The sequence below is a fragment of the Calonectris borealis genome, chromosome 3 (assembly GCF_964195595.1).
Source record: "Calonectris borealis chromosome 3, bCalBor7.hap1.2, whole genome shotgun sequence".
Lineage (NCBI taxonomy): Eukaryota > Metazoa > Chordata > Aves > Procellariiformes > Procellariidae > Calonectris > Calonectris borealis.
Window position 1 is genome coordinate 116785096 of NC_134314.1, and position 14792 is coordinate 116799887.

The following is a 14792-nucleotide window of genomic DNA, read 5'->3' on the forward strand; positions in this document are numbered from 1 at the left end:
TAGAGCTCAACAGTGCCCCTTTCATGTAGGGGCACTGATAGAAGTCTGGCTTTTCATGGGCTTTAGTCCTTCAGCTGTGACTCAGCCAGAGCGCAGGCACTAGAAGTGGACATTTCTTGAACGGACCTTAGCAGAGGGCCAGACTTCAGCAGCCATAACCTCATAAAAAAATTATGGGAAAAAGTGTAACTACTCCAAAAACAACCCAACCCCCCCAAAAGCCCCAACCCAACCCACCATAATGTATGGGGCAGGTAATAAGACTGTCATCTCAAATCAAGATACACTGAACAGGATCAGAATGGAGCCTCCATTTTAAGTTACAGAGATGCTCTCCTAGAATTGATGTGTGAAATTAATACCAAAGCCATTGTCAATCCTATGCCTTATGAGTGAGAACTCAGTTAAAGAAAAATTATATGCTGACAACTGCAAAAAACAGTTAGAAGCTCCCTGAAGCAATATAGTGGAGAGAACTACTGGGGGAGCAGATAACATTGTTTGTGAGTAGAGGGTGATTTTCTTCCAGCACTCCATGCTCTCTGGCCTTCAGTTTCACTCTATTCATCATAACCCCACTTGCAGGATGCCAGCCTTTTAGATGAAAGACATGACTCTTCTCTTTATTTTGAGCCTGGCTTCTAGGAGAAACAAAGCCAATGTGGATGTGCTCATCTCAAGTTACTTTTGAACTCCTTGATCAAATCTGATAGATAGGTAATCATCTCAGAGCTGATGTGCTTGCTGTAACAAAAGTCTGTTACTAGACAGAGGAGAGACCCTAGCAGCGTAGAAAGTCAGTGGAGGTAGCTCAGCTCTTAAGCACTGGAGGACTTCTAGTGGAGAGAAGTGCATGAATACTGTAGTTGACACTTCTTGCTGGACCTCCGTACTGTATCAGACACTGGAAAATCCAGGCGAGAAGCCAGACTTTATTTCCTGTTCTCCTGGGACTATTTATTTCAAGCGAGGCTGGAAGCATCTTTTGGAAATTCCCTAAAGGCCCAACGGCATGAGAACATGACAAATCCTTGGTGGATATTTATGTGTGTATAGATGTATGTAGGTCCAGCTGTAACAATTTCCATCCAGATCCCAGGAATACAAGAACTGGAAACTCAGACACACGCTCCCTGCCAGAATTAAAGGAGTCCAGTTGCTGGCTGGTGCATACAGTGACTAAGAAGCTGAAGAGACTGTAGATCACTCGGTTCATAGGGTAGAAATAAGAATGAAAGGGGATAAACAGCAGAGGATAAACCAATGCTTAAAGGGTTATTTTGCCCTAAAGGGAGATTGAGAGATGAGCCTAGATAAGACCTGTCCTGTTACTCCGAAGGTCTCTGCTCTTTCTATGTGCTTCCTTCATCACGGCTGCAAAGTGCAGCATCAGGCAGCAGCTGTGTCACAGGCACAGCAGAGCAATTAGGATGTACAAAATCACTGTGTAGCAGGAATGCAAGGGAAGTGTGTGGGTGTGGAGACTTAAATAGAAATACATTGCAAGAGGGGAAGTCTGGAAGAAGGAAATACAATGCTAGTTAAGACAGACCCAAGTTGTGCTTAGGTGCAAGATGGGAGCTAAATTGCAGTGTGCTTCGTGTCTGTCCTTGAGTCACATAATGCTTTTGTTTTATGATTAGTGAATGGTGATGCAGAAAGGTTCTTTGTAGGGAGGAAATGAGGCCCCACAGAGCCGTACGTCTGCATCCACTGTGCTAAAAGCTTAAGCAGAACAAGAATAATAGCATTAGCATCCTAAAAAACTTTCTTTCAAAGTGGATTCAAGCAGCAGCAGATGCAAAGGGGGTAGCCCAAAAAAGAAGAGAGGTAATATCAGAGGGGTAGGAGCCATGCTTCTGCACCCATTCCAGCAAAGGCTCTCAAAGGACAGAGACAGGATTTGGTACAGGATTGTAAGAAAAAAAAATTGGCTCTTGCTTTTACTGGAATATCCCCACATTTACATTTTCAAGCCTTTGCCACAGAAAACTACTTTTTGAAGAAAGAATGAGTTTATTCTGAAATCACAAAATTCCAAGACGTGGTATTAATACATGAACTGGCTACCATGATTTCATGTTGAGTTTAGAAGTGGCACCTTAAAATTTTAGTCAGATACTGCTGGCAGACCCACAGCAACAGATTCCTGGGAGGGGAAAAAAAAAGAAGTCAATTTACTGGCATGTGGTGCAGCAGAAGTAACATTTGGTCTTTGAAACTTCCTGTACCTTACGGTATTGATTGCAGCAAGCAAAAGGCTTAAACTCCTAGTTACTGAAGGAGGAAGCAAAAAGCTTTACTTGTTTTATGGCCAGGGAAGAGAAGGCCAAGAATTTTTCGGATGCCTGGCTGACCCACTTTCTGTAATGCAGACGACTGCTTGCTGTTTGTAACCTTAACCTGTCTTGAAGAGAAGTTACCGGATTACAGTTTGTGGGGTTGGGGTAACTTGGTAGACGCCTACTCGACTACACATGAGAAAGACAAGTAGGATAGCTTATACGTTGACTTCTGTGTTAACCTGAATCAGCACAAGTGCTGTGTGATTGTTCAGCCCAAACTCTGCAAGGCATTAGCCGCACAGTTATCACTGTTTGGATATAGTGATGAAAAGAAGGGGTATTTCAGTTTAAATGGAACTGACCCTTTAGAGGGAGGTTTGTTGGTTTGAACAATTGCCTTCGATGTGGCAAAACATGAAACTCACAATGACTTCTTATGTGGTCCTGAAACCTTAACTGCAGCATATCTGTGGGGACTGGTAATACCCTTCATCTGATCAGCTAACACAGCTGGATAAATCAATGCATTTTAGGGCAACCAAACCTTTTATTTTGGGGTTGCACAAGTATGGTGTTTTTTTTCCCCCCAGGTAAGCAAGTACGTTAACCCAGGTCTGGCCTTGGTAGGAATCAGATGGATAATACACCTAGACCTGGGAGCTTGGAGACGCTCCTTGTGTGTCTGCTGTCGTAATGCAGCTTTTATGTCTCCTGCCTCTGCAGGTGAGCTGCGCCTTCCATGCTGTACTATGGTGTGCACACAAAGGACACGGCTATAGGTGAAGGGAGGATGATTATAAAAAAAGTTACTTGAGAATGCCAGGTGTCTTACTTTTTATGGGGTGGTGGAAAAGAGTTCTTCCAGCCTTCCTCTGCCCTTTGCTATTTGCACTACCACAAGCAAGCTTTACTGGTCTGGAACGAGTGATGAGTTGCTGGTTGCAGTTTCTCATCTCATGGGTTTGAAGAGCTGTCTCTCAGACTGGCTTGCCTAAAGCCTGAAAACACTCGTTCCTGGGGTAACCGCAAGAGGCTTTTCCAGAGCAAAGGCCACTAACGCACTGTCTGCAGGGCTTGAGGGGAACATCAGAACAGGGATCCAGCACAGCCTGGTCCTCCATCCATTTTTGTAACAGTCTCCAGAGCTGGGAAGTAAAATGCATGCAAATAATAGATTTACATATTCTGATATTCTTTCTTGCTTTCAGTTTTGAGAACAAGGGGCTAGTTCGTTGTGAGGAAGTGAACTCAAAACACTTAAGTATGCAGACTAAAAACTTTGGCTTAATCATTTCTAATAAACAACACAACAATCTTTGTATAATTCAACAGTGAGAAAATCAACCTTGTTCGCGTCTCCTTAGCACCCCTCCTGCCCTGGACACTTCCTGTTGAATAGAAGCTATTCAGCTGTTACTCTGTTTTTGTGTACTAAATTCACTTCTAGCTATTGTGAAAGAAGGAAGTGAGTAGACAGAGTTGTTCCCCTTTGGTGTGACAGTGGGAAAGGACTGAAAAGACATGAACTTGCTAGTTCTGCTGTTTGTGAAGACAGACTTTTTTTCTTCATGTCATGTATTAAGTTTTTAAGATGGTAAGTCGGCAGATACACATTAGCTTCAATGACATAAAATTGTACAGTGTAAGACTCTGGCCCTGAGACTGTCAACCCTGAAAACTCACATTGCGACAGAGCTCCAATAGTCAGAAGATGTATTTCCTTTTCCCCATGTGTGACTCTTAGTAGTTTGATCTTTGCTAAATGTCAAGTGTGGGGTTTAATTCTGCATTTCCTGGCTTGCGTGTACCTTCTGCTTTAACCAACTTCAGACACGGCTGCTGGCGTAGTTTTATCATGTGCTAACATTAACACACTGATAAAAAGGAACATAGTATGCACTTACAGACTTGCCCTAAATACTGTAGGCAAATGTAATCTTTTTGCTGATAATGCAGTCCATAAGGAATAAAGGTAAAGACTGTAGATTACAATGGCAGGGGGACCAGGGGAGCGCATTGCTTTATCAGATCGCAGGACCTCTCCCTTTTGGTAAAGGCGGGGAGGGAAAAGAAGGTAAATTCAAAGATTTGGTTGGCCACCTAATATGACAAATAGAAACTGGTAAGCTAGAGATGTTTGTTAATAAGCACTACGGCTTCCTTGTCAGTTCTGTTTGCTGGAGCTCCTTACTTTTCCAGGAGCCAGCAATACCTACCAAGTTCCTCACTGCCAGAGTTTTTCTGATGGCAGAGACTTGGGATGATCCAGAGGTGAAACCACAGATATGGCTGGTTTCTGGATGCTGTAATATTGCATGTGCTCCCATAGCTAAATAAGGCAGATCTACTGGTGTTTTGCATTCCCCAGCTCAGCTCCAGCCCCACTCCCTGCAAGGAAATGAAGCGCTGGAGTGCTGCCTTCCAGCTCATAAAAAAAGGAGCCACCCCACTCCCCAGAGGGATGGTTAGTTCTTGGGTGCAGTGAATGGCAAGAGGTAGCCTGGCACTAGAGCTGTGTCTGGGTTTAGCTACAGCCTAGGAGGTAGTTAGGCTTGCATCTCTACTTGCACGGTGACCCCAAAAGTGCAGGCCTGGCTCGAGGGAGGCTGTAAGTATAAGGCAGAGTCACTGCTGCTGTGCCTGAAAAGCAGACTCAAACGCTCTCCTTGTGGGAACCTTCCCTGGCTCGAGCCAGCTCACCTGGGAGCAAAACGAAACCCTCTTGGCAACCACAGAACTTCAAATTTATTTTCTTCCTTTTAACGATTTCCTTCTAAACACATCAGTTTGCCATCTGCTTTGCAGTCCAAAGGCTCTTGGAAAAAACTACCAGCTCCTTCCCAGTCTCACTGGCAGCGTGCGTGCCAAGAAGCGCAGCCAGCTCTCCCCTGGCAGCACTTCTCCCCGGCAGGCCGGCCGGCCGTTTTCCTCCCTGACTGCCTGCCTGGACAATAGAAGGGGCTGCTCCCTGACCTCTGCCGGTGGCGGTGTCCCGGGATGTCTGGCTGTGCCATGCACGCTCTGTCAGCGGCACTGCAATATATTCTCTTTGCTGGGAAAGCATCCAGCGTGTGGCCGGGGGCACTCGCTGCACCCCTGTTAGAGAGTCAGGATGTCTGCGTCGCTCACCCATGACTGCCGCTGGGGTCCTTGTCACCACGCCTGTCGTGGCCATCACAGCATGCGGCAATCGTGCCATGTGCCGAAGCGATGTGTATGCCCCAAATTCAGCGTGGTTTGTTTCCTATTTTCCAGCAGGGTTTGCAAAGCTTCCACTGTGCTGCTTGTTAAACTCGGTGCCACGTGGGAGAACGTGGACACCCTTGGTGCGCAGCAGCCGACTACTGGCCTGTTTCCTTGACCTCCATACGAATTATTGTAGATGAGCTCTGTAACCCCTAGGAGAAAGACTCACAGCCTACCCACCTGCTGACGTCCCCAGTGAGAACTGTGGTTTTCTTTTTTTTCTCTGGGCCCCGCTATGTTGTTTACACCCTGCGGGCCCAGCGCAGCCCTGCTGTGCTCACCACTCCTCAGGGCTTTTCCAGGCTGCGCCTTGGGTCGGGGATCGCACAGCAGCGGTGTAAAACGACCAAGTCCTGAGCAGGACGAGACAAAAGCCCGTGTGCGAGGTGTGGGATGGCGGTGCTGGCAGCCCCGCTGCTGCCTCGCCTCACCCAGGCTGACCCAGCCAGCACGGGTTCATGGAAGGCAGGTCCTGCTTGACCAACCTGATCTCCTTCTATGACCAGGTGACCCGCCTAGTGGCTGAGGGAAAGGCAGTGGATGTGATCTACCTGGACTTCTGTAAAGCCTTTGACACTGATTCCCACAGCATTCTCCTAGAGAAGCTGGTGGCTCACGGCCTAGACAGGTGCACGCTTCGCTGGGTAAAAAACTGGCTGGTCGGCCGGGCCCAGAGAGTTGTGGTCAACGGAGTTAAATCCAGTTGGCGGCCGGTCACGAGCGGTGTTCCCCAGGGCTCAGTACTGGGGCCGGTCCTGTTCAATATCTTTATCAACGATCTGGACGAGGGGATCGAGTGCTCCCTCAGTAAGTTTGCAGACGACACCAAGCTGGGCGGGAGTGTTGATCTGCTGGAGGGTAGGAAGGCTCTGCAGAGGGACCTGGACAGGCTGGATCGATGGGCCGAGGCCAACTGTATGAGGTTCAACAAGGCCAAGTGCCGGGTCCTGCACTTCGGCCACAACAACCCCAGGCAACGCTACAGGCTTGGGGAAGAGTGGCTGGAAAGCTGCCCGGAGGAAAAGGACCTGGGGGTGCTGATTGACAGCCGGCTGAACATGAGCCGGCAGTGTGCCCAGGTGGCCAAGAAGGCCAATGGCATCCTGGCCTGTATCAGAAATAGTGTGGCCAGCAGGAGCAGGGAGGTGATCGTGCCCCTGTACTCGGCACTGGTGAGGCCGCACCTCGAATCCTGTGTTCAGTTTTGGGCCCCTCACTACAAGAAGGACACTGAGGTGCTGGAGCGTGTCCAGAGGAGGGCAACGAAGCTGGTGAAGGGCCTGGAGCACAAGTCTGATGAGGAGCAGCTGAGGGAACTGGGACTGTTCAGCCTGGAGAAGAGGAGGCTGAGGGGAGACCTCATCGTGCTCTACAACTACCTGAAAGGAGGTTGTAGCGAGGTGGGTGTTGGTCTCTTCTCCCAAGTAACAAGCGATAGGACGAGAGGAAATGGCCTCAAGTTGCGCCAAGGGAGGTTTAGATTGGACATTAGGAGAAATTTCTTTACTGTAAGAGTGGTCAGGCCTTGGAACAGGCTGCCCAGGGAAGTGGTTGAGTCACCGTCCCTGGAAGTATTTAAGAGACGTGTAGATGAGGTGCTTAGGGACATGGTTTAGTGGACATGGTGTGTTGGGTTGACGGTTGGACACGATGATCTTAGAGGTCTTTTCCAACCTGTACGATTCTATGATTCTATACTAAAACCTCTCCCCTCTGAACCCAGAGAATTAAAACCGAGTTAAATGTGTTTTGAGGAAAACCTGACAGGAAACAGCTTTCACCCCCCCACCCCCATTCCTATATACGTATTTTTCTCCTCTTTTCTCTTTCTCCCCGCACAACGCCCGCCCGCAGACCCGCAGGCTGCCCTTGTCCAGCCGCCCTCAGGGGCGGGCCCGCCGCCCGCGCAGACGCTCTCGCCGGCTCGGGGGCGCAGCAGGGAGGCGCCGCGTCTGCCCTTGCCGCCCCGGTCCGTGCCAGCGCCAGCTTCGCCGCCGTCCCGCCCCCCGCCACAGCGCCGTGCCCGGGGCCCCTCTGCCCGTGCCTGCCCGCAGCCAAGATGGCTCTGCCCGCTTCACCTCGCCCTTCGCTGACATGGCGGCCGGCGGCCTCGGAGCGCGGGGGTGTTGCCCGCGCCCGTCGTCTCCCGCCCGGCAGCGGGGAGCAGGGCCTGAGGGGGGCTGGGGGTACGGCCGGGCCCGGAGCAGCTCTGGCGTGCTTTTGGCTTTCCCCTTATTCCCCTCCGCGATGTTTTGCTGTCCGTGGGGCACTGCAGACTGCTTTTTTCCTCAGAAAGCGGCGGGGGGGCGGAGGCAGCAGCCATGACGAGGTCGCGGGGGGTTCTGGATTCGGAGGGGCCTGGCTCGCACCAGGCCTGTGGGGGGCTGCCCTGTGTTGCTCTCCTTTCCCTTTGCTGCCAAGGGAGCGGCTGTTGAAATAACGCGTATCTCTGCTGCAGGAAAGGGGGAAAGAAACGAGACTGGGAGGAAGACGACCCCCTCTCCTGCGCCCCCCAAAACCAGCTGAGCAGGGCAGCCGGTAAGGCCAGCGCCTCGCACCCACCGATGTGCCCATCACACGTCTCGCGGCGCGCCGTCAACCTGGCGTGTTTGTGCAGGACCAGCGGCGTGCGTTTGTCCGGGAAATTGCCAGTAGCAGCGCAGTGCCGCCAGTCGAGGGTGGCCCGGAGGCAAAGCCGGTTTCCTCAGAAAGTATGTTTGTCCTGGTTGCTCACTGAAAATAATGAGGTAATGGCAGAGGGCGGGAAACAGGGTTTGGGTTTCATGGGACTGTGGCTTGCTCTGCAGGCTGGGTTTCGTGGCCCTTTTAAAACGCATTTTGAGGCTTGGCGCAGCACAGGCTATCGATGTCAAAGCACTGCTAGATAAACCTGTTGGGAAACTACCTGCTCCTCTGCAAGAGGGAGGGAAGGATGCCAGCTGTAATTCGCTTCTCTGCTTTACGGGGTTTGAATAAACAACCTATCTGGCAGCTTCTTGTAAAGGAAATCTTGGCTTTATTTCTAGAGTGTACTGGTCCCTTTCCAGGAGGTCTCCATTGCTGTCAAAAGATTCAAGGGCATCACTAGATGTGCTGTTTCTGATTCCTAGAAAAAGCTGTGCCAGACCCGACAAACAGTGGTATATGTGATGACTGACTGTTGACAGCAGCTGGCATATGTGCTTTGAAAGGTGACACTGTCCGTCAGCCCGATCAGCTGATGCGAAGCATTTAACCAGCCTGTTTGTTTCATTCCAGTGAGCTGGGATTGACAAACCATGAAGGAAGAAGGAGGAGATCCTGAAGCAGTGACTGACTGTTTGCTCCCGGACTCTGTCCAAGGTGACTGCTTCCGCATTAGTGCTGTTCCCAGGTATGGCACAGAGGTAATAGTGTGTCTCTTCCACATGCCTGAAGGTCCAGGGCTGAGCTGAGGTCTTGCTTAGGTTCACAGACAAGTCTCTCTATCAGTTTTGGGAGTAGAACTGCTGTAGCCTTGACTTACGCTGCTTTACATGGTCAAACTGTACTCTGAAATAGTTGGAGGACTAGAGGAAGCTGATCCAAGGGAAACCTTTTTTTTTGTTTAAAAAAAAGTGATTTGTTTTATCTGAACCTGATCATCACATGGCTGCCCCCGTTGTTACCCCTGTTGTGGCAATACAAGGAAGGAGGCTGGCACAGGCAACTGGCAGAGGTGGCCAGGATCACAGCAGCCCATATCAATGACAGCCTTAAGCTGCTGTGGTACCACACCAGCAGCTCCTCTTGCTATACTCTCCCACTTGCCCTTGGAGGGATAGGATTGGTTGGGTTTTTGATGTGTTTTTTTTTTCCAGACCAAGGACTGAAATAGGCAGTTTTGTTCTCTAAAAGTAGCACAAATCATGAAAACAACATTTCAGGAAAGTCTCTCCTTCTCTGCGTTCCTTGTGCAGATCATCAAAACACAGATCATCTGTGTTTTGGCACATGAAGAGCAACGGAGGAGAAGCTTCCTTCTGAAGTGACTGTTGGGGGGCAGAGGGTTGTGTGCTTTGTTTCACTCCGTTTTTCATGGAAACTTTCTGTGAATGCACTGACCTTGCTTGTCCCTCCAAGGCAAGGCAGCTGGTCTCCTCCAGCATCACAGCCAACATCTCCACTCTGTCCGTTAGTGAGTCAGCATTCTGCAAAGGTCAGAGGTGCATCTTAGCTACAAGTTTACTCAACACAGAAGCACCTAAGGAATGGTGTTTTTTTAAAAAAAATCTGCATGGGGGTATTTACTTCATTTTTTAGTACTAATCCCGTCTAGGGATTTCTTTGGCCCCTGTGGCTGTAACATTCCTCACTGACAACACCCCTGAGATAAGAGTGTGTTGCCTTCTCCATTTTATAGAAGAGGAGATAAATATGAGCCTGCAGGGTCCCAAGCCGTTGCCTGACCACTGGATCTGGTTCCTCTATCCTATCACTCTTTACAAAAATAGCAGAAGGATACAGCTGCATGGACGGGGCGGTGCAGGTAGCCACAATCTGGGTTTTTTTATTGCATATAAGAGACAAAACAGATGAAGGAAGAGACTTGCACAAAATCTCCTGGAGTCTCTGTAAGAGCTGGGAACTAAATATGATCAGCAAATAATGTCTGGAGACGGTTTGTCAAGGCACCTGATATGTTTCATGAGAAACACTCTTGTTCTGTCCACATTTTTTCCATGAAAAGCATCATCTGTTACTTGAGTGAGGGGAAGAAAACACGATGTCAGCTCACGTTTACCCCACTTAATCTCATCATCAGTGCTCAGTGGGTGTTTAAGTGGAGCTCTTGCATGAAAGTCCTTCTGGCATAAGGCTTTTGCAGTAAGGACTGGGTCAATTTCTTCTCTATTTGGTGTTGCTAGAGATGTGGGCTGGAGTACAACAGTGCTCTGCTCAGAATCTTTACTGTTTGTGGAGAGTCTCGCCTGCCTCACGAGGGGTTGTGCAAGGTGCCCAAAAGGTGGTGACTGAGGTATCAGCTGGAAACTGAGGGTGTTTGGGGCCTCTTCTGCATCTTTCCTTGCAGATGTCTTTCCCTGAGAGCCCCTCTTACTGAGTCAGTGCTAATCATGCTTTGGCCCAAGGATTCCTACTTACTCTCTCTGTTTGTCATCCTGTGAGCTCCTGCCACACCAAGTTTTTGCCTTTCACTCCCCTCCTGCCCCAGACACTTGTGTGGCTGTGCTTGGAGCTGCTGGACTGGAACACTTTAGTTTCATCCTCTCCAAAAGACTTGCCCAACCACTGTGGCTCTTGATGTGGAGCTGGGCAGCTGGCTGTCCTGCTCTCCACCCAGCTGGGTGTTCTTGCCCTCTGCAGTGGTGGACTGGTTGAGGGAGCTCAAGAGAAGGGTGTTGGGATGTGGGGATGGTTCAACTGCAGCTTTCCAAAGTGCTGTGCAAAGGGTATACAACACAGCTGCCCTACTGTCTCCGCACCAGAAAATCCTTGCCATCCCTGTGAGATTGAGACTACCAAGTTTTAAGATGCTCTTCTGCTAGTGAGTGTGATGAACTTCATGAACAGAGCTGGGAGGGATGGGTTTGGCTTGTGACTTCTAGAAGCATCAGTGGAAAGGGACCCTGTAGAACATGTTTCCTTTTAAGTTGCAGTATTATGTAGCCTGAAGAGAATATACTCTGTAGCTTTCTAGTTTTGGGGCCTGAATATGTACTTCTGGGAAGCCTCTAGGAAAGCCAGATTTGTTGTGGACTCCTAATTATCCTACTTGGGGCTGAGGGCTGTTGTCTGTGGGTTTTGCGGTTGTTCTTCCCTTACATCTTTGAACTTGCTTTTATTCTAAATGAAGTACAAGTATGCTAGAACAGCTTCTCTCAGCTCATAAAGCCGTGCAAAAATGCCAGATCATTTGTGTTGATTTGTGCTTAGATTTTCACGCTCTAAAAACCCAGCTCAGTCACATTTGTGTCTCTGCAGTGGGACCATGGAAGGAAAAGAGACGTCACCAAGTCATCATTTGGAGGAGAGCAGCATATTGGACCTGCCCTCTGTTTGTGACCTAGCAGAGCCCTTTCTGCCTCCACACAGCTCTGAAAACAGCGAGGAGCTTTTTCATTCTGTTGATACTTTTCCCTCTCTGCCAACAGGTAACAGCTTCTGTCTCTCCACTTGCTCGTTATTTAGCCAGTGCATTATCTATTTAGGCAGTGTGTCATTTGACTGAAGTAACAGCAGTCTTGATACTGGTGCATCTGCTTTGTCTTAAAACACAGTTTACCAGAACTACAGTCTGTGCCAGCTTGACAGATACAATGTGAACTGTGGGTCAATGAGTTCAGAGGATACTATCAGCTGCTAATGTTTTGACAACACATGTTTCTTCATGTTTAGTGTGTTCTCAGAGGAAGAGAGTTACTTGAACTAACCCACAGAGCAATCCTCCAGGCATCAGTAGGAAATACTGTCTCAAATTACCATAGTCAGTAAGAAATGTTTTTAAACTTTTCCGTATATTTTTCATGTGCTCATCATGTATCTTCCCCTCATGAGCTCAGGAGGTGGTCTTCGTAGCCCATTTCTTTAAAATTATAACAGTGAATGTTTGCTTGTGCTAATGACACAAGTGTGATGAGAACTGCTTCAGTTCAACTCTTGGGAGACAGCAGTTTCCTCACTTGAAGGAGGACTGATTCCTGCAGAAGTAGCATTTTAGGTCAGCCACTACTTCAGATTCTCAGGAGTAATGGTGTATCTGAGAAGATCAAGGGATAGCTGGCACATTCTGATTACTATACCCCTCAGCCCAGTCAGTGTCAATATATGGCAAGAAATGTGAAATCGAAACGCACCGTCCCAGTGACACTTCTTGCCATATATTCATGCTGGCTGGGCTGAAGGTTGTAGTATTATATTTAATATTGTGGGGGGGAAGTAAAATCTGATCCGCAAATAATGTCTGGAGATGGTTTGTCAACGCACCTGAGCAGGTGAAACATCACTGATGACATTTCTGGTTGCTTTGGAGTCTTAAGTAGTGTAAAAGTAGAGTTTGGCTCCTCTTCTTCCTCTGTCACTGAGTGATTTACTTTGGCCTAGTTCCAAGAAGTCAACTTGGAATTAGACATGATATTTTTCAGTGGGAATTCCACTATTTTGCATGCTAAAGAGGTAAGCGGCAGGATCTGCCAAACTAATCTAGCTCTGTTAATGTTGACTACTTGTCTGCGCAGTTGTCTTCACCTCTAATTGTGGGACATCCAGAACTTTAATGAAATCTGCAAACAGTAGATACCAGTTTTTGCTTTGGTTTTCCTACGCAGACCGGGAAGTCACGTGTCTTATGTTACTAATGATGCAAATCTTCTACTTTAAACCGTGATCCATATCACATTCCATGATCCATATTGCATTAGAGGAATAGTGTATGTGGTTTGAGATTTTGCTTTATTTTTTGTGCATAAGAGTGGTGACCACCACTACGAGGAATGTCCTGAGCAAATCTTTTCCGCTGTCGTGAGAGAGGAGGATGGGTAATTTCCTCTAACAGTGAAACAGACTAGAAGGCATTTGTCTGCTCGAGTTTCACAAGCCATGTGTTGCAGGTATGAAGAAATTCTGGGAGCTGTGAGGCAGTTCCTGCAATGTTTGTAGGGCAGCTTAATTGCTCAAACACCATTTAGTGTGGCTCGGGGCAACTGGACTTGATTGCTGTCATGAGTGGGATGCACAGAAGAACTGCATGACCACTCAGCAGTCCTAAGACTGGTCTGAGGCATAGCAGCAGAGACATATGCAGAAATGAAGATAGGCAGCTCTAAGCCCAAATGACAGCATCGGGCAAGTCGTTTACAGTGCACGTGTGGAATATGTAGCTGAAGCTCAATACCAAGGTATGCTGAGAGGCCAGATCCTGCCTCCTTGCTGTCTCCAACACCCCCTGGTGTCAGTGAGGATTCCAGGTGTGCTGAGGAGTGCAGATCAGGCCTATGAACCCTCTCCTTCATCGCTTGTTTTAGAGACCCCTCACAACTGAAACCACTGGGCAATAACTATGGGATACACACTGTAAAATGGTTCCTTACCCTGTGCTCCTAGGAGTGGAATAACCAAGTATCACATCGGACCCGGTTCATGCTCTGAACATCTTGGTTCCTTTCTCCTTATAACAGCGTCAAACCAATATACATACTCACTTAAACTCTCTTTCTTTTTTGATGTAACTTCAGCTTTCTAAGCCATTGAGTTTGGTCAGTGTGGCAGAAGAGGCAGGAGGACGGTTTTAAAAACAGTCTGCCTGCATCAGATGTTCTTGGACAAGCAAGTTCTGTCAAACATATCTTGGGAAAGGAAGCTCCTTTGCTTGTTTGTTTTCTCACGAGACATTGTAAACTGCTGTGTGACACAAGATAAATTAGGGGGGCCCAGGGGGGGCTATAGCTTGCACCCCACAGTATGACCAGAAGATTGCGTCCTGGGCTTGGGCAGGATGGATGATGGGTCTTCTCATCAAACTTGAAAGTTTTTTATTAGGGGTGGGGATCTTCCTTAGTGATTCAAAAGCATTTCCAAAAGGCTGTTAGGTCTCTGGGAATGTGACAACTTCCTTAGGAAAGAAGCAGACTGACAGCACAGGCTGTGTTTTGTGACATCTGTCACATGAACTGGACTGAGACTGACTGAAATACCATGCCATCCCAACCTCAGGAGCTGGAAATGGATATGGAGGTATTCCTAGTGCCTGAGTCATAGGTCTTACTATTCTAGAGAGGCTCCATCACTTGTAGTAGCAGAAGATAGTACCCATTAGCCATGAAAACAGGGCCTTCTGAAAGCAGGCATCCCTAGGCAAGAAAACAATAGTCCTGTGGGAATACTACTAAATGTCTAAGTTATGTATAAATGAGTGGGTTTACAATTTGTGCGAGAGTGAGGGCTCTACTCTTGCAACAAACATGCATACTTTTAGCTTATTGTCATAGTAAGTTCAAGTGTTTAAGTGGTGATAGAGTGAGAAAATTAAATTGGATCAGTGAACCTTTCAGTATGCTTCCTTTTTTTTTTTTACCCCATACTGGAAAATAATTTTTAAAATTATTAATTGTTTATATGTTTCTAATCTGCATCACTCAGTTGTACAATGCTGCGGCAACACCTTACTACTTCCTCTGGATTAAGAAAAGTTGCCAGCAAAAGTTCTTACTTGGCAGCGCTCAGGTATGTGGGGGGGAAGCCTTAAATTATTTGGATTAATATTTGACAGGCACCTAATAAAGGTTG

At 47.9% G+C, this 14792-nt stretch overlaps 1 protein-coding gene across 8 annotated transcripts in view; it reads left to right on the forward strand.

Moving 5' to 3' along the window:
* Positions 1-5593: 5593 nt before the first annotated feature.
* SHLD1 (shieldin complex subunit 1) overlaps positions 5594-14792 on the forward strand; it is a 49066-nt gene continuing 39867 nt past the window's right edge. The window contains exons 1-5 of one of the 8 annotated variants that reach the window (XM_075147564.1): positions 7482-7500; positions 7990-8069; positions 8149-8278; positions 8790-8904; positions 11493-11662. In XM_075147564.1, the coding sequence (XP_075003665.1) occupies positions 8810-8904; positions 11493-11662 (265 nt within the window). In that variant the 5' untranslated portion in view covers positions 7482-7500; positions 7990-8069; positions 8149-8278; positions 8790-8809. Of the gene's footprint in view, positions 5612-7454; positions 7501-7553; positions 8279-8789; positions 8905-11492; positions 11663-14792 lie in introns of those variants that run through there. The other 7 variants (XM_075147562.1, XM_075147566.1, XM_075147563.1 and 4 more) reach the window with 7 other exon arrangements.